Source organism: Crotalus tigris, unplaced genomic scaffold (assembly GCF_016545835.1).
Source record: "Crotalus tigris isolate CLP2741 ecotype Arizona unplaced genomic scaffold, ASM1654583v1 scf7180000017605.3043972, whole genome shotgun sequence".
Lineage (NCBI taxonomy): Eukaryota > Metazoa > Chordata > Lepidosauria > Squamata > Viperidae > Crotalus > Crotalus tigris.
In genome coordinates this window covers 714,789-733,780 of record NW_024096508.1, presented here as the reverse complement: position 1 = coordinate 733,780, position 18,992 = coordinate 714,789, and the positions used below count along the sequence as shown (strand labels likewise).

The 18,992-nt window shown below is 38.6% G+C and overlaps 1 protein-coding gene across 1 annotated transcript; it reads left to right on the top strand.

Moving 5' to 3' along the window:
• Positions 1–1,372: 1,372 nt before the first annotated feature.
• Positions 1,373–18,572, top strand: PSMC6 (proteasome 26S subunit, ATPase 6). The gene is made up of 14 exons (XM_039320733.1): positions 1,373–1,524; positions 7,265–7,344; positions 8,282–8,321; positions 8,509–8,561; positions 11,000–11,067; positions 11,397–11,511; positions 11,860–11,947; positions 13,306–13,367; positions 13,457–13,580; positions 15,795–15,856; positions 16,355–16,475; positions 16,568–16,648; positions 17,256–17,327; positions 17,849–18,572. The coding sequence occupies exons 1-14, from the start codon at positions 1,440–1,442 to the stop codon at positions 17,965–17,967; spliced, it is 1,170 nt and encodes a 389-aa protein (XP_039176667.1). The 5' UTR covers positions 1,373–1,439; the 3' UTR covers positions 17,968–18,572.
• Positions 18,573–18,992: the final 420 nt, after the last annotated feature.

Here is an 18,992-nt window from a genome sequence, read left to right as displayed (position 1 = left end):
AAATTGTCTTGACTTCTGCTAACCTCAGAATACCATAAACCAATAATTTCAGTACTTTCTTTCCACATTCTCAAAAAGAGAAGCCTGTAGAAAAACAAAGTAAGGGTAAGGTAAGTAATTAGGAGGTGAACTCAAATGTTCCTAATGATTTAATAAATTAATAACTTAATTCATGCAGTTTTTCTGGAAGTGTTATAGTAATAATTTGCCATTGCCACTTTCGTGGATTGGTTTTTTTGTTTTGTTTTTAATACGGGTACTAGAGTGGGATTTCTTTGTGGCTCCCATCCAAATAAGTGGTCCCGCTCAACTTAGCTTTTTCTAGATCAAATAGAAATGTGCAAACAGCCTTGTCTAAAGCCTTGCTTGCTTAAAAGAGCTAAGGAGCTCAGGAATGACAAGGTTGAGTAAGAGAAAAGAAGAGTAAGAATTCCCTCTAATGGTGAAATAGGCTTTCCACAAACTTTACAAAGTTTCACCTATTAAATGGGGGATTTAGGTTACAGCAAGTTTGAGCTGAGAGTAGGTTGGGTTAGTTAGCTGCAGAATTCTGTTAATTGAGAGGACTGAGTTGCCAATAAAGGAAAATATTTGTAGCTCAAGGTTGAAACGATGTTACCTAGTTTGGATAATAAAAAGTCTGCAAGAAAACAACCAAAGTCAAAGAACACCAAGGATTGAGTTGTGTTTGAAAGGGTGCAGAATCCTTGGACGGAAGGATCTGGGATCTATTTAACCTTGTTGATGAAAAAGGCACTTTCTTCCTTCTTGCAGGAGAAATAATTGGAATATTCAGTATATGAACATTGTATGGATATGGCACTCAAAATGCAAGTGAGAACAAGTGCCATAATGGTTCTCTTGGGGACAGAATTCAATTCACATATTGATTTTGTTCTGGAACATGTTACTTTTGCCTTGTTGCAGTTGTCTATATTTTGTATTATATGTCAATAATTTGGAAAGTAATGGGATAATAAATATAATATTCAGAGGGGTTGTTTTTTTTTCTCTTAAAAATTAGATTGATAACAAAGCCATGCATTCCCCAACAATACTTCCATGGTATGGTACCTAACCCCTAATCCTAACCCTCTGAATTGATTTATACATTTGGCCTACATCCATTATTCTATATCAGTTTCCTACATTTCCCACAATGATGGTGAACCGTCTTAAATCTAAATCATTTATCGGTATCGTATTACACGAACATTGGCTAATTCACTTTATCACGCTAGAAGGTGTATACGTGTCGTTTTCCTTTTCTTTTTCTAAGCAGTTCCCCTCCAAGTCAGCAGGGGGCGTTCTGACCGAAGCAGCCATTCAGAAAGAGGAAACCCTAACCCTAAGAGGAAGCAGATTCTCCGGTTTGGGCCGTCATTCCCGGCGTCCTTTGCGCATTACCACCGGCATAGCTCGGGTTTCGTCTCATCATCATGGCGGAGCCGCGAGACAAGGCTCTGCAAGACTATCGCAAGAAATTGCTAGAGCACAAGGAGATCGATGGGCGCCTCAAGGAGCGTGAGTGACTCTTCGGTGACGGAGAAGGAAGCCTGGTCTCTATCCTTCTCCCTGAGTTCATCCCTCTCTCGGGATCCCCAAAGAAACAGATTCCTTAATAATCTTAAATCAAACAGGGTGGGGAAGACGCGTTGGAATGAAAAGGCCTTTTCTATATAATATTCAGACTTTCCCCCCCACTCAGATCCTGTGCATGTTTCCTTAGGGACATTTACTCTCTGCGGTCAGTGCAACTGACCCTCAAATGCAGGATTGGGAGGGCACATTGGAGTCGCTCCGTGAGTTAGATGGGCTGTTCTAAACGTGATAAAATAAATAATTTCATTTTAATCATTGCATTTATATCCTGCCACTCCTTCCGATGCCCACATTACTACATGCAGCGTTCTTCCTTCCATATCTCTCCCAATAGTAACAATCCCGTGAAGTAAGTTAAGATAACGACTTAATGGACTGACAAGTTTTGTGAACTTCCATGGCTGACAATGAATTTAAATCCGATTTCAGCACAAAATTCATATGGATGAGAAATATAGGTTGGGTTTAAGTGTAGTATGTTGTGTAATCATAATAGTTTGAAAATCATGGTTCATAGTTTAATAGATTTGTGAATGCAGAGAATTGTGGTTTATTCAACCAACCATTATTAAACCCGTCAACTAACCATTATTAAACCCCGAGTTTGTAATATATGAATCCAGCTATAACAGGTTTATTTAAAAAAAAATAAACAAAAATAAGTTTAATTTTGTTTCATTAATCTTAAAGGAACATAAGAAATGAAAAATGAGAAAGAAAAAAAGGAAAGGAGAGATAGCTGAGATTTATGTGTGGAACAAAAACAAATTACCTTGTTCCCTTGACTTCCATATTCTGCCCACATTTCCACATATTTCCTGTGTAATATGCAGTAGACTTGGACAACTGCTTTGAAAAAGCCTAACAAAGATTACAAAAATAAAATATAGTACGAAAGGTAAATAAGCAATGAAATACTAAAGACAATTAATGAACTACAGTTAATGAGCTAAAAAAAAAACCTAAACAGAATGAAAAATAGAAACCTCCCACCAAAATAGAAAAGCCAAACAAAATTTTAGAAACCAAACCAAGTATCTAAAATATTTATATTAAGTGTGTGGAAATGTCTGTGTGCTTGCTGTGCAGAAGAAAACATAAAACTGAGAGGAGGTGACTTCCAGCAGGTGCCAGTAGGCCTCCTTACCTACCTGTAGCAACCCACTCCCTCATGCATATTTTATGTAGAAGAAAGTTGAGATTTGGCAAAATTGGGTAAAAATGAGATGGTCAGGTGGGCTGCAACATATTATAGAATCATTCACAATTATAGAATGTAAAAATTAGAAGGTACCATGGACATCATTTTGCCCTCCTTTGTCCAGTACTGGAATCAAGTATGATCACCAAATTATCCAATCTCTGTTTTCTGGAACAATTAAACAATTCTGCCTTTTTATGCGATACTATGGTCCTTCAGATATTTGAAAACAGCTATTAATTCTCCCCTTAGTCTTCTTTCTTCAGGCTAAACGTACCTAGTATCTTTATTCCTTATAAGTTTTTCCTTCCGGTTCCTTATTCATCTTGGTTATTGTCTTCTGAATATTCTAGAAAAGAACAAATGCTATTCTTGATCTTGACACTGTACTGTACATTTGTTAATGCAGCTGAAGATTACATTTGTTTTCTTTGCAACTGTGTTACCCTATTGGCTTGTAATCCACCAAGAAACCAAGATCCCTTTCACATGTATTCCTGTCCACCATAGTCCCCCCATCATATACTCATGTTTTTGAGTTTTCTTACTTTGATGTAGGATTTTGCATTCACTTCTATTGAAAATCATCTTAATGGCTACTGTCCATTGTTCTTGTTTGGGAAGTTCTTCCTGAATCCTGATACTATTTTTGAGGTGTTTGCTGTCCCCTTATATTTGTATTGTTAGCAAATATGATGATCATTTCCTAATCTTCATCTAAATCATTTTTAAATATATTGCACTGAACAGGACCTGTGATATACCACTGAATACTTCCTTTTATTTTGACATGGGAGTCATTCATGTACCCTTTTTATCTATTATTATTGAACCAGCCTGTAGCCATCAAATGGCAGTATAGTTGTGCTCTTTTTGTCATCTTTGCTAGAATTACATGAGAGACTTCGTTGAATTATTTTAGAAGTCAGATATACTATGTCCACTGCTTCCTTGTAGTCAACTAAGCTAGTTGAAGAAGAAAGTATTTGTGTATAGAGGAGAGAACAACACAGTCATGGGCTGCATTAATAGAGGGACAGAATCAAAATCATGTGAAGTATTAGTATTGCTTCATAATGCCTTGGTAAGACCATACTTAAAATATTGCATCCAGTTTTGGTTGCCACAATACAGAAAAGATGTTGAGACTCTAGAAAGAGTGCAGAAAAGAGCAACAAAGATGATTAGGGGACTGGAAGATAAAACACGAAGAACAACTGCAGGACTTGGGTATAGCTAGTCTAGTGAAAAGAAGGACTAGAGGTAACATGATAGCAGTCTTCCAGTATTTGAGGGGCTGCCACAAAGAAGAGGGGGTCGACCTATTCTTCAAAGTACCTGAAGGCAGAACAAGACACAACAGATGGAAACTAATCAAGGAGAGATGCAATCTAGAACTAAGGAGAAATTTCCTGAGAATTAATCAATGGAATGACTTGCCTCCAGAAGTTGTGGCTGCTCCAACACTGGAGATTTTAAAGAAGAGATTGGTGTCACAGGGTGCTGTTACCTTCCCACTGAAGTGGTACCTATTTATCTACTTGCATTTGCATGCCTACAAACTGCTAGGTGGGCAGGAGCTGGGGCAAGAATGGGAGCTCAGCCTGGTCTGGGACCTGGGCTGCCAGGCTTTCAGCTGACAAGCCCAGCATCTTAACTGATGAGCCACTGTGCCGCCCCACATACATACATACATACATACAAATAAATAATAAATGCTAATATAAATTCAGCTTAATCATAATAACACCAAAGCAGCTGGAATCATTTCAATGCAGTCACATCTCATTTTTACTCACTCCCCAAACATATTCATATTTTAAATTTCCCAGAGTGCTAGGAATGACGATGAGTTCTTATTTCTGATGGGACAATATTTCACCAGATAGAAGCTGTAGTGGAGAAACCTGATCTCCATATTTGTTCTTATCTCACCCCATTTATGGTAGGGAGTTCTCGCAGTAAATACACTCTAAAGGCATATTTTGGGCAGGTAGATTGTCACCAACAACTTGAATTGCATCTATTATTCCAGTAGGAGCTGACAGTCTAGAACGGGTAGGCAACCTTGGCTCTTTTATGACTCGTGGACTTCAACTACCAGAATTCCTGAGCCAAGGTTGCCTACCCCTGGTCTAGAAGCACCCCAGATTGTGCATCAGCTCTTTCTGGAGCAGAATCCCATCAAGAACTAAAGTTGGTATTGTTCGGCCTCAGTCGGTTTTTAAATCTACAGCCACTCTGTTTTGCTAGGGGTGAGTTTCAACCTGTTTTTTCCTATCCAGACTCTTGTAGTATTCAGACACTGAAGCTTTAAAAAGATAGATGTCTTTTTCTGACTCTTGGGCACTGTCCATCCTCCATGATTTCTCAAAGGTGACTCACAGAAAGGAACTTCTGAAATCACATCTGTGAACTTCTTCAAGATTTTTGGATACTATTGGCTTTTGAGACTTAAATTCAATTATTGTATGCAGGTGTTCCCTAAACATGCCTTAACTGACCTTGGGTTACCATTCCCTTTGGTCAGTTATTCTCATTAGGTTTTTATGAGGAGAAAAGAAATAAAAGTAGAAGTTCAGGAGTTCTTCCCTCTTGTCATTTCTTTTTACCATTTTCTCTTACCAGTGGTCCTACTCCTGCTTTGTTTATTTTACTGCTGATACAGCAAAAAAACCCCCATTTTTGTTGCTTTCAACTTCTCTTGTGAATCTAAATTCCTTTTGTCTTTTGGCTTTTCTGATTTTTCTTTTCTGCAGATAATACCTATTGGTTAGTATATCTTCCTGGTGATCTTCCATCTCCAGCAGTGGTTCTTTGGCTAGTGGATTCTTCCAAGCAGTTTCCTAAGCTACTTCCCTTCCCCCCCCCTTCTCATTGAAGTGGTATCCAGTTGCACTTTCAGTATTTTATTTTTAAGAAATTCTTAACTCTCTTGTGCTCCCTTTGATCAGAGGAAAATTTTCCATGGGATTTTTTAAAGCTTGTTGAAGTTAACTCTCCTGAAATTTAGCATGACTATACCCCCAATTTTTGTTCTGCAGTAGGAACTTAAGATTCCATAGCTACTGCCTCCTCTGGTTCCTACTGTTTTACCTCTTCAACAAGCTCTTATATATTCATTAGAGTCAAACATGGGAGAGCCAATTCCTTTGTCTCTTCCTCAGTTTTCTAGAAAATGTTTTACACTTAATTTAATTTATTGATTATTAAATTTGTATGCTGCAGAACTTCCAATGCCTATGCAGCAACCTCCTGCTAAAGACATGAGCAGAATGTAATTTATTGGCATAAATATGAATTCTGCATAGGAAATACAGTAAATAAAAAGAATTTTATCCCTTCATTCTTTTTTTTTATATTTTATTAAATTTTTTCAGGGTGGGGAAAGGCACGAGTGATTATGAGTGGTGGGGTTCAGGGTAGGGTTCAAGGGAGGATTTAGGGTGGGAATGGGTACACCAATGGGGTTACCCCAATAACATTTCACGCTTTAACAAGCAAGCTATCATCCAGATACAAGTATTCCAGAGGGCTAATATAATAATCAGTAACAGTAGTCAACAAAAATAACAGAAATTATAAAGCATATCAATTAATCAAAAGAAAAAATCAATCTTAATAAATTTCAGTTTCCTTATGTCATTTTGCTAACCATTGATAAAAGTTTTCCCATGTTTTATAATAGACTGAGTCTTCTTTCTCTTTAATCTTTAGCGTTAATCTATCCATTTCTGCACATTCTAAGGTTTTCCTAATTATAATCTCATCTGATGGTATGTCTTCATTTTTCCAGTGTTGGGCAAATGCTATTCTTGCAGCTGTCAGTATATGTAATATTAAATTCTCGTTCTCTTTCCCATAATTAGATCCTAATATTCCTAGCAGAAACAATTCTGGCCTAAAGTCTATGTGTATTTTAGTTATCTTTTCCAACCATATATGAATCTTACACCAGAATTTCTTTGCACTGGGGCACACCCACCAGATGTGATAATAAGTGTCTGTTTTTTTTTTTACACTTCCAACCGTTATTCGAAACATTTTTAAACATTTTCACCAGCCTTACTGATGTCATGTGCCATCTATAAAACATTTTACAAATTTTCTATCCCTTCATTCTTGATTCTCCCCTCCTTAAGTATCTCCAAGTATATGTAAAAAAGTTTAAAATGGGTTTAAAACAAGTGAATTTGAGAAAAATACTACTTTTTGTTTCCTGATAAGGAACTGCCCTGAATGAACCATTTGTCTTTCTATTGTATACAATATACAAGATGTACAAGGTATTTATCAAAGAAACATAGGCAAGACACTTTTAATGTACTATACAATGGTCCAAGAATAAAATTTTACATCTTAATTTTTCCCCTCTGAGGATAGAAATGGAAGAACAGACAGTAACAACTACTAGCACGGATTGTATGAATTTTACCTGAAAGCAGTGTTCTTCTATCTTAGTAAGGGAACAACTAAAGGAACTTACCAAGCAGTATGAAAAATCAGAAAATGACCTCAAAGCTCTACAAAGTGTTGGACAGGTGAGCACTCGTACAGTCACAGTATTCAATGAATTATACTGTTTAACGTAGGGGTCCCCAACCCCTGGGCCTTCTATAAAACATTGTAAAATGTTTTATAGAAGGCCCACTACCGGGCCGTGGCCTATTTGGAACCGGGCCAAATGAGCAGCATGCCTGCACATGTGCAGACACCCGTGCAGCTTAACTTGTGCAAGATGAGTTGTGCGCATGTGCACAGTAGTCTGCCACTCACATGGCCCAGTTTCCCACTCCCTCTCCCAAGCCTGGTTGCCAAGCTGCAAAGTTTGGGAATTGCTGGTTTAATGTACAAAAGCAAATTTTCTGAGAATTGTGATTGCCTCTTTGTTGAGGAACAAATGTCAACATTTGTGTTTTTAATGGGTACCTCCCAGAGTTCAGGGAGGACTCCTTAGCTGTTCATGGGAGATCTGAAGTACTTGTACATTCTCCAGAAATGTTATTGCCTTAAATCAGGCATGTTAAACTCGCGACATCACATGATGTCGCACAACATATCACGACTTTTTCCCCATTGCTGGCAATGGGGTGGGCGCGGATTCGGTGTGATGCATCTGGCCCGCAGGCCGGCAGTTCAACATGCCTGCCTTAAATTGAGCAACAGATGATATCCTGTTCCCAAGTTACAATGCACAAAGCTTGTCAAGTTATTTTGGCATCCTAAAGATCTTTCTCTCCTCTGTCAGTAATAATTAAATATAATTTACTATTATTTTGTTGCCTTTTCACAACACTGAGAACTGTTGGTTGAGGCAGATGTCTCATTCTGTTTGAATAGTAGTCCTAATTGTGTATGATGGTTACTAATGGCATTGTGACTTTATATCAAAGCCAACTGATCTTTTGCATTTCAGAAATTCAAACAGGCAGGGAGATTATACTAATAGGGTATTTTTCCATTTCCTTTAAAAATCAGATTGTTGGTGAGGTTCTTAAACAATTAACAGAAGAGAAATGTAAGTACATGGGGATACCATTTTATTAATTATTTTTTAATTATTAAAATAATTTTGGGATTTGAAATATGAGTAGCATAGTTATAATGGCACATAAGTGTTATTTTAAAATGTCTGGTGGGTTTTTTTGTTATTCAAATCATGGTTGAATAACACATACTCACCTGTTCTCCTTTGCTACTTTTAGTCATTGTCAAAGCAACAAATGGACCAAGATATGTAGTTGGCTGTCGTCGTCAGGTGAGTACAGGTAGTAGTTGCTTATCAATCATTTGTTCAGTGACTGTTTGAATTTCCGACAGTGCTAACAAAAATAACTTTACAATCCACTTGATCTTCATAGTGTTCCCAGTCACGTGATCATCATTACAATCCATCCTGTGCTTGAGCTGTGTTTTTTTTGTTTTCTCCATGTCAGAAAGATTGGAGATTCAAGAAAGTAAGCTTTGCTGTTCTGTACATTGAAAACAATGCAGTCATGCTGGCAATCGAGCTGGGAGCCATTGGTACAGAATGCAAATAAGTAGTCTTTTGAAGTCTCTTTCTCTCCAATCTCTCTGCTTTATGAGGAGTGGGGAGGTAGAGGAAAGAACTAAGAATTTCTGTAGGACATCTCTCCTTTGCTTGATCTTCTCCCATAGCTGGCATGATCACATTGGTTTTGATGTGTAGAAAAGCAAATAGCTTGCTTTCTTGAAATATCTTTCTCCACTCTCTTGGGAGGATGAGGGAGAAGAAGGAAAGCAAATGATTTCTGTAGTCAATTTCTTCTTTGCCTGATCCTTCTCCCCCTCCCCCAAGTGACTAAATTAGTAGACCAGCAAAACGCTGTGAACATAGTATACTTAGATTTCAGTAAAGCATTTGACAAAGTCGATACAACCTGCTGCTTAGTAAGCTAGGAAAAGGTGGGATAGACAACATCACCACCAGATGGATCTGTAGCTGGCTGACAAACCGTACTCAGCAAGTAGTCCTCAATGGTACTATATCCACATGGAGAGAAGTAAGCAGTGGGGTACCACAAGTCTTAGGCCCAATACTCTTTAATATCTTCATCAATGATTTAGATGAGGGAGTAGAAGGGGAACTCATCAAATTTGCAGAGGACACTAAACTGGCAGGAATAGCCAACACCCCAGAAGACAACCTCAGGATCCAAAAAGATCTTGACAAACTTGAACAATGGGTCCTATCCAACAAAATGAATTTTAATGTGCAGAAAAGCAAAGTTTTACATTTAGGCAGGGAAAACCAAACGTATAAGTACAGATTAGGCAAGACCTGGCTCAAAAACAGTAACTGTGAGAGGAATCTTGGAGTCCTAGTGGACAATCACTTGACTATGAGCCAACAGTGTGCAGCAGCAGCCAAAAAAGCTAATACAATCCTGGGTTGTATAAACTAGAGGCATAGAATCAAGAACACACAAAGTATTAGTACCGCTTTATAAAACCCTAGTAAGACCATACCTGGAAAACTGCAATCAATTTTGGTCACTATACTACAAAAAAGATGTTGAGACTTTGGAAAAAGTTTAGAGAAGAGCAACTAAAATGATCAAAGACCTGGAGACTAAAACATATGAAGAACAGATGCAGGACTTGGATTTGGCTAGTCTAAAGAAAAGAAGAAACGGGTGACATGATAGCAGTATTTCAGTATTTGAGGGGCTTCCACAAAGAAGAGGGCATCAAATTGTTCTCCAAAGCACCAGAGGGCAGGACAAGAAACAATGGTTGGAAACTGACCAAAAGACAAGCAACCTGGAATTAAGGAGAAACTTCGTAACAGTGAGGACAATTCACCAGTTAAACAGCTTGCCTTCAGAAATCATGGGCGCTCCATCACTGGAGATTTTTAAGAAGAGACTAGACAGTTACTTGTCTGAAATGGTATAGGTTCTCTTGCTTGAGCAGAGGGCTGGACTAGAAGACCTCCAAGGTCCCTTCCAGATTCTATTCTATTCTATTCTATTCTGTCACTCACAAACCAGACAGATTGGTGAAGGATTTCAAGAGAGTAAGCTGTGTATCACACCCATGGCTCCCAACCTTGGGCTGCTAGCCTGATTGCATTGCTTTCATATACATGTACAAGATAGTAAGCAGGTGCTGTACCACTCCAAGGGGTGGGGGAGTGGTTAGAAGGCATACAAAAGCCAAACGTGTGAAACTGACTAGCCTTATCTCTTTCCAGTTGGGAAACACAAGTGTGGTCACATGATTTCCCATTTAGTGACTGCTTAGTGGCTCTAAATAGGGTTGTAAACTGAGGACTACCTAGATCTTGTTTATGAGTTGGTTTCTCAAAATAGAATTTAAAGTTGTAGCACTAAGTTGTGGCTTGTTGTCCTACCTAAGCAACTCCCAGTGGGAAATGCCTAATTGATTTCTGCAGGCCTAGGCTGGATGTGTGAAAATTGTCCAGCCTACATCCACCTGCTGTGGAAAAAGAGTAATCATCCTTGTACAAGCAGCACATTTTCAACTTTGATTGTTGTTTGCTATTATCTGAATGGGCTTTGTTGTGCTTTCAGTCATTATCATGCCTACTCCTTTGAATATATTTTTGGGTCCTCCCTCCAGCTCCCCAAAGCAGTATAGTTAATATTTCCTGGTTGAACACGTTTGACGTAAGACTGCTGCAAATTTAATAATTGCCTTTTTTGCCTTCAGCTTGATAAAAGCAAATTGAAACCTGGGACGAGAGTTGCACTGGATATGACCACCTTAACAATTATGAGGTAAAATCTTGCCTTCGTATGCTAAGATTGGAGATGAGAGAAATCGAAAGGGTGGAAAGCAACATCCCCTTCTTCATTATACAGGAAGGTACGGGGAGAAGGAAACACGAGCCAAAGGCTTTGCTTAGGATTCCTCCTTTTTGTGCAAGTAGCCCTTAAGCTACAGTTTTATGCTGCTTGTTAACAACCCTCCTGCGACACCACTATAGAACTTAGTAATTTATTTGTCTTCATTAGGTGGGGAGAATATTATTTGGAAATTACTTTTTTAAAAAATCACTGGTGCAGAATCATCGGTTTGGATAACTGGAATTGCTTCACATATTTAGATATTTGCCAAGAGAAGTTGATCCACTTGTTTACAACATGTCTCATGAAGATCCTGGAGATGTATCTTATTCTGAGATTGGCGGATTGTCAGAACAAATCAGAGAACTAAGAGAGGTACATGTTTCTTTATTATACCAGCCTGTATTCTAGTTGTATCTTTGCTAAGAGGAAAAATATTTGACTAAGCTACTTGTATCTTTGCAAGAGGAAAAATATTTGACTTTGCAGTGTCAGTTAGATGCCCATTGCAGAACGTCAGGAAAATACATAAATGGAACTGCTGAGGTTTTAAAATTTAAAACTAGGAGCTTTAACCAAACTTCACAGTGCAGTGAGTTTGTTTCAAAGAAACAAAGACTGTTTGAGTGTTTTGGAAGGAAGATTGTATAAATGACACAAAGTTTGTATCTTTTGGTGCACTTTGAATTACTTGAGCACAAAAACAGGATTTCCTCTTTGCAGGTTATAGAGTTACCCCTGACAAATCCAGAATTATTCCAACGTGTGGGGATTATACCTCCCAAAGGCTGCTTGCTGTATGGCCCACCAGGTAGGCCCACTTTAGTAAGTTTGTATGGCTGTCTCTTATGCCTTAGCAAAGAGGTACATCACGTGGGGTATTTATTTTCTGACCGGCTCCAGTGCATAGTCTTAGTTCATGCACAAATAGTTGCTTTCTATGCTATCAAGTCCAAGTGTAAGATTACAAGTTCTGAGAAGATCCTGGTAGATAAAAGACAAAATTAAGTTGATGTGTCTTCAGAATCTTTGGCATAAATGCTCAACTACTGTCCCCTTCCCTCATACAAATTATATGCAACTTCATAAAGAAAGATATAATTTCACAAAGAAAGATGTAATCTGATTTGGTACAGAATGTACCAAATGCAAACTGTGAGGGGTATTACTCTATCTGGAAGCCCCATAGTCTGCTTATTTCAAGCACATAGCCTTATCCCTTTTGTTCTGAATTAGGATTTCTCTAAGAAAAATGAAATAGACTTACGGCAGATGCCAGAGGAAAACAAGATTGAAATAGAGCTGATTGAATACTAAAGCTTCTTGTTGCAAGGGTTTTATTTTGGATATTTGGGTATTTAGGACTGTTTCAGTCCTGTACAGTTGTGTATATTTTAGAGCAGCGGTTCTCAACGTTTGTGTGACGGCAACCCCCGTCACACAAACGTTATGCGCATGCGCGGCGCGGCACGCATGAGGGCGGGGCCCCATGCGCGACGGGCATGCGCAGCGGCACCCCCATGTGCGGTGCGCATGCGCAGCGGCGCTCCCATGTGTGGCGCGCATGTGCGGAGGCGGCCCCGGAGGGGAGAAAATGGCGGATCGCTGCCTTTGGCGACCCCCGAAAAATGGTCGATCGACCCCAAATGAGGTCGCGATCCATAGGTTGAGAACCGCTGTTTTAGAGCATGTAATATCCTTTCTAGAAGAATGGTTTTATCTTCTAATTTCTTTTATAAGATTCAATATCATACTCCTGCCTCATGAGAAAGGCAGTTAGAAGTGCGCTTTTTGGTTAAAGGTCATCCCAGGTTGAGGGAACAGGGTTTCCCAAATCTGTGAAGATTTTTTTTTATGAACCTAGGCTTTCTTGTCCCAGGCCTATATTTTATTTTAGTAAGAGTGCCATCTCCAGCAGAAATTGCTGGCTTGTAAATTTTAATTCAGTTAAAGGGGGGAAATTGTTAGAAACAAATAGGTTGAATAATCATATTAATTGTGGGTACTTAAAGTGGCTTTATCCACTTTAGGAGTTCAGCCCCAATATGCTACCAAAGCCAGGCCCTTGAAGGTCTGTGCACTGTAGTGCTTCACCATGTAACCTCAACTATAGGTCTGTCACATTGATTCTTTACTTCTTGAATCGTCTTTGGTATATTCCCACTTCAGGGACAGGAAAGACTCTCCTGGCCAGAGCTGTTGCCAGTCAGCTGGACTGCAATTTCTTAAAGGTAAAATAATAGGGTTTTTTTTTTTTCCTGAACTCTTAGCCCAAACTTGTTTGATTTTCAAGCATCACTCACTGGTAATTTTTTCACAGGTTGTATCTAGTTCCATTGTAGATAAATACATTGGGGAAAGCGCTCGGCTGATCAGAGAAATGTTCAACTATGCCAGGGACCATCAGCCCTGTATCATCTTCATGGATGAAATTGATGCTATTGGTAAGGATGCAGGCTTCTTAAAATCTGAGAGTGTGTCGAGTTTTTTTTTATTAGCTGCTCAAAGAACTGCTGTGTTCCTGCAGTTTCAAGATTGGAATGGGAAAGTGAACTTAGCAGGAGTTGAGGATGAAAAAAGTCAACAATGTAACTACTCATGTCACTATACCACAGGTCGGCAACCTGCGGCTCCGGAGCCGCATGCGGCTCTTTGAGCCTTCCCCTGTGGCTCCCAGCCTCCTCTGCCTTTGCAGAGAGAGACAGAGACAGAGAGAGGCAATTGCGCTTCCCTGCTTCTCTCTCTCTCTCTCTCTCTCTCTCTCTCTCTCTCTCTCTCTCTCTCTCTGTGTGTGTGTGTGTGTGTTTGTGTTTTTGTGTGTGTGTGTGTGTGTGTATGTGTAAAAGAGAGTGCACTCACAGTGTTCTCCGAGGAGCTGAAAAGCTTTCTGGGCGGAGCTCCTCCCTTTGCTGCGTCTCTGCAGGAAGCAGGAAGGGCAGGAGAGAGCTAGCTAGCCCAGCTAGGCTGACTCAGGAATTCTGGGAGTTGAAGTCCATGAGTCATAAAAGAGACGAGATTGCCTAAACCTGGACAACAGCTTGAAGCTTGCCAGGTGAGCAGCAGATAGGAGGGGAGGAGAAAGAGAGGGAGAGAGAGAGAGAGGGAGGGAGAGAGAGAGAGAGAGAGAAAGAGAGGAAAGAGAGAGAGAAAGAAAGAGAGTGGGGGGCAGACCAAGGGCAGATAGAGAGGGAGGGAGAGAGACAGAGAGAAAGAGACCCTTTTGACATCTAAAATGAAGATAACACTGCATATATCCTTTTTTTACCTCTGTGTGTATGTAATTTTATTCTCTTAAAGCATTCTCTTGGTGATCATTGTTTTAATAGTATGGATATTCCCAAGAGTGATATTTTTACTTTTATTTTTAATGTGTGTGTGTGTGTGTGTGTGTATACACATACATACACACACACACACACACACACACACACACACACCTATAATAAAGGTAAAAAGGATATAGGCAGTGTTATCTTCATTTTAGATATCAAAAGGGTTTTGCGGCTCCCGGTGTTTTGTTTTTGGTGGGAAACGGGTCCAAGTGGCTCTTTGAGTGTTTTGGGTTGCAGACCCTTGCACTATACCAAAGATCTATGACACTTAAAGTCCAATATGTTACTACAGCAGTGTTTCTCAACCTTGACAATTTTAAGGCATGTGGACTTCAACTCCCAGAATTCCACAGCCAGCAATGCTGGCTGTGGAATTCTGGGAGTTGAAGTCCACATGCCTTAAAATTGTCAAGGTTGAGAAACACTGTACTACAGTATTGCTATCAGCAGCCATTCTGGAACATAACTGACTAGAATCCATTGTGATGGAAAAAATAATAAAGCTGCAAACACTTCTCTGAACTCTCCCACCACCTTTTTTTTTGTCTTTTCTTTCTGTCCTCCTCCCCTCTATCTCCTGTTGTAAAGACTTTCTCTCCTCTCTCTCTGCTGTTCCTGCTTCCTCCACTTGCAAAGGAAAAGAAAGCTCTCACCCATCCCCCAAAGGCTCATCTAATGGTGGAGCCCATCATAACTATGCATGGGCACCTGGCTGTCTCAAAATTCCATTTGTCACAGAGGTGTAACTTTAGTTTTACAACAGAAAAGCCTTTCTCCCTGTCTAACACCTGCCTCACTTCCTCAAAAAAAACCTACTTGTGAATCAAATCCCTTGAATTTCTCACCTCTGAACCTCAAAGTGTTCTATTGCTAAGGGTCTCTCTCTGTATTGGAAACTGGCACCCAATAAAGTTTGATCATTTCTCCTTAGCACTGGACTCCTTTCTTCAGCAAAAATTTCATGACACTATTTATTTTACTTTTAACCCGTATTTATTATTTTTATAAATAACTCAAGGCAGCCAACATATCTGATTCTCCTTTCTCCTCCTTTTGAGACAACTCTGTGAAATGGGTTGAGCTGAAACAATAGTCCAAAGTCACCCATCAGGCTTTTATGTCAAAGGAGGGAGGGGAGCTGCAACTAAAACTGGTTTATTTTTGGACAAATACCTTTTAAATCTTAATGCCTATGTAAGTTAGCTTATTATCGGACAGTTTTGGAAATACTTGGATATCATTTTATATTTGGCTGTATTCTAAATTAAAACCTTATGTCAAATGTTCTCCTTGGTGAAATACCAACTACTCTTCCATGCTCTTTAGGTGGTCGCCGTTTTTCTGAGGGAACTTCAGCTGACAGAGAGATCCAGAGAACTTTAATGGAGGTAAAACTTATATGTGTTAAATCAAACAGTAGTTTTAGGCAGGCAACCAAAAAGTGAAGTATTGAATTCAGTTTGGTTTTCTATACCATATTTGGTATTCTCTTACTTTTTATTCTGAATAAAATGGTGGTTTTATATTGTTCAGTTATATACATGGAGATATGATTAAGTAACTTTCTAAAATTACTATGTATCTGGGCTTTGTATTTTACAAGAGAGAAACTTTTCCTTCACTTGGTATATCAACATTTCATAAAAGGAACAAGCTAGTATTTTCATATTTGCAAAAATTGCAACTTCCATAGATGCTCTTTTTAACCGAGAATTAAAATTCTCGTGGATTCTTAGGTATCCCAAGACGTGTTTCTGAAATATGACAAATGCTGTCCAAATCAACAACTGTCAATACATTTCTTAACTGTCTTGTTGGAATCAACTTCTCAATGGAAAAATACCAAAGTTCACTAAAGCTTATGCTTCCTTGCAATATTTTTCCAGTTATTGAATCAGATGGATGGATTTGATACTTTACACAGAGTCAAAATGATAATGGCTACAAACAGACCAGATACTCTAGATCCAGCATTGTTGCGACCTGGAAGATTGGATAGGAAGATTCGTGAGTAAACTCAGTATGTCAGCATAAGCCTTTGCCTTTATTTGGTATGCAACCAAAATTAGTAATTGAAAAAAAAAATTCTTTTCACCTAGATATTGATTTGCCAAATGAACAAGCTAGGTTAGACATACTGAAAATCCATGCTGGACCTATAACTAAACATGGAGAAATAGGTAAGTTCCCAAGATCATGTTCACATCTTAAGGCATTGTTTTATACAGTTCCTGTTCAGTATTTAATGCAATTCATTATAAATTTGAACTTTTCGGAGCAGAAATTTCAATCATGCAATAGCTTTTTAAAGTATAATCCTTTATTTTTTCTGAAACATTTACATACTGTATTCGTTTATTTTATATAATTTCCTTTTCCTCCTGGAGGCTTAGAACAGCATAATCTATAAAGCAGGCCCTAGTTGGGTTGAAGTTTACCAATTTAGAAATGCTCCATGGATTGTCTCTGCTTCCAGAGTTGTATTCATCTTACTTTTGGAAATAGTCTAGTCAAAACAGCCAACTGTAAATAAAATCTTAGCAAGGGGAGTTTTGAAGAATCTTCAATTAGTTCAAAATAGCATTCCCATGTTATTGTATAGATCTAGAATTGCAATACTCCAGTCAGCATCAGACTTGCTTGCTCGCCTCCACTGAAGCTTGATAGGTAGTGAAAAGATCCAGAGATTCTTTGGTATTTCAAAGCAGAAAATGTGGTTCTCATCTTTACAACAGGCACTGTGGGTCACAGTTCTGATTAACCTAGCCATTTGACTCTTACTATTAGACTATGAAGCAATTGTGAAGCTTTCTGATGGATTTAATGGTGCTGACCTAAGGAATGTCTGTACTGAAGCAGGTAATGAATTCTTTCTATTTTCTTTAGTTCTTAGTTTAACATAGGGTGCAAAAGAGTATTCAGGAGCTACTTGTGGCATCCGAGCCTCTCTTGTGTGGCTGCCAGCGCATGCACACATGCACACCCAGTGGGTGAGAATTTTTTGTATTTCTTTGGCTTGAGTGGTTTTAAGGGTTAAAATAAGCATTTTAAACTATGTGGTCACCCTTTCAAACTCTTAAAAGCCCATCTCAAGGTGGATTTGGTCCCACCACTTGTGGAATGAAGTCTTAACTTGCCATACCAAATCTGGTGTGAATGTTAAATCAAGGAAGTGTAATAATTTAAAATAAACCTTACAGTAGTCCTCAACTTGCTGTATTTGACAAAAAATACTTATGTGGAATGAAGAACAGTTTTATGCAGTTATTATAGCTCCATCTTTTGTGGTTTACAAAGGAAATCTTTCCTATTGTGCAGAGTCTGATTTCAGGCCCTTTTCCCCCCAATAAATATATGTTTTTCACACTGTCTTTTTTCAGGCATGTTTGCTATTCGTGCTGATCATGACTTTGTAGTTCAGGAAGACTTCATGAAGGCAGTTAGGAAAGTTGCGGATTCCAAGAAGCTGGAGTCTAAGTTGGATTACAAACCAGTCTAAGTGCTACTACATGGTTAATGGCTGACAGTGACTGCCGCATGGGAAATGTGGGGGCTTCCTAGGTAAAATGAGAAACAGACTATCCCTTGATTGATTGTGTTATTATTTCAAATCTATGTATTAATGATGGCAGTTAGCCATTTGTTAATATTAGGTAGGAGTCTGCTGCAACAAGTTTTGTGGCCCTCTGAAAACAAGATGGCTTTTTAACCCCACATATGTGCAGTATAAAATTTGCTTTCAGATAGTGACTTTATCAAATGTACTATACTGATTTCATCTGGCAAATTTGAAGGTGGCATGCTTGTTTTATATCATTTTATTTTCTCTTCTTTGAAACAGTAAAATATACCTTGTTTAAATCAAGTTTGTTAATTAGTTCCTTAGTATCCTATAAATTAGAAGGAACATCATCTGATGTTGGACCCTGATAAGTTTTCAGTATCTTGTCTAAGCAACCCAGCCTTTCATAGAACAGTATTTCTAATTGAAAAGCTAAAAAGCATTTAAAAATTAGAAGAAGTTACACTTTTTCTCAGTTTATTATTGATCTATGACTAACTTAAATCTTTCACATATTGGGATGAATAAATTTTAAAGATGTAGCATGTTCTTCTATTTAAATATCCTGGTTGACTTCTAGCTTTCTTTAAGAGCCATTTTAAGATGAAGTTAAGAACTTGTAACATAGGCCTAGGACACATTCCCAGCGCAAATCAGGATCTGTTAGCTTCACAACTACATTGTACCAGAAAAAAGTCAGCTTTGAGAATGTTCAAAATGATGAAAGCAAATACTAAAACCAGTCATACGAAAGAAAGCAAAAAAATTCAGCTATTTATAATACTAGTAAATGGAAATACAAAATAGCCGATTATGGTTACTCTTCTATCCTGATTGCTGCCTAGACCAAAGAAGTAAAACAAAATATTTAATTTGAACTTCTCTATTCTGCCTTCCCTGTAATCATTACTTATTCCCAAAACAAGTCTCTCCCAGCAAACCAAGAGAGCTAGTTCATAATC

Bases quoted from the DNA above. Each gene is read 5' to 3' on its own strand.
- PSMC6 (XM_039320733.1), top strand. From the start codon at position 1,440: ATGGCGGAGCCGCGAGACAAGGCTCTGCAAGACTATCGCAAGAAATTG. The intron at 1,525-7,264 runs GTGAGTGACTCT...CTTCTATCTTAG, and splicing joins CGATGGGCGCCTCAAGGAGC to TAAGGGAACAACTAAAGGAA. The intron at 15,857-16,354 runs GTAAAACTTATA...ATATTTTTCCAG, and splicing joins TCCAGAGAACTTTAATGGAG to TTATTGAATCAGATGGATGG.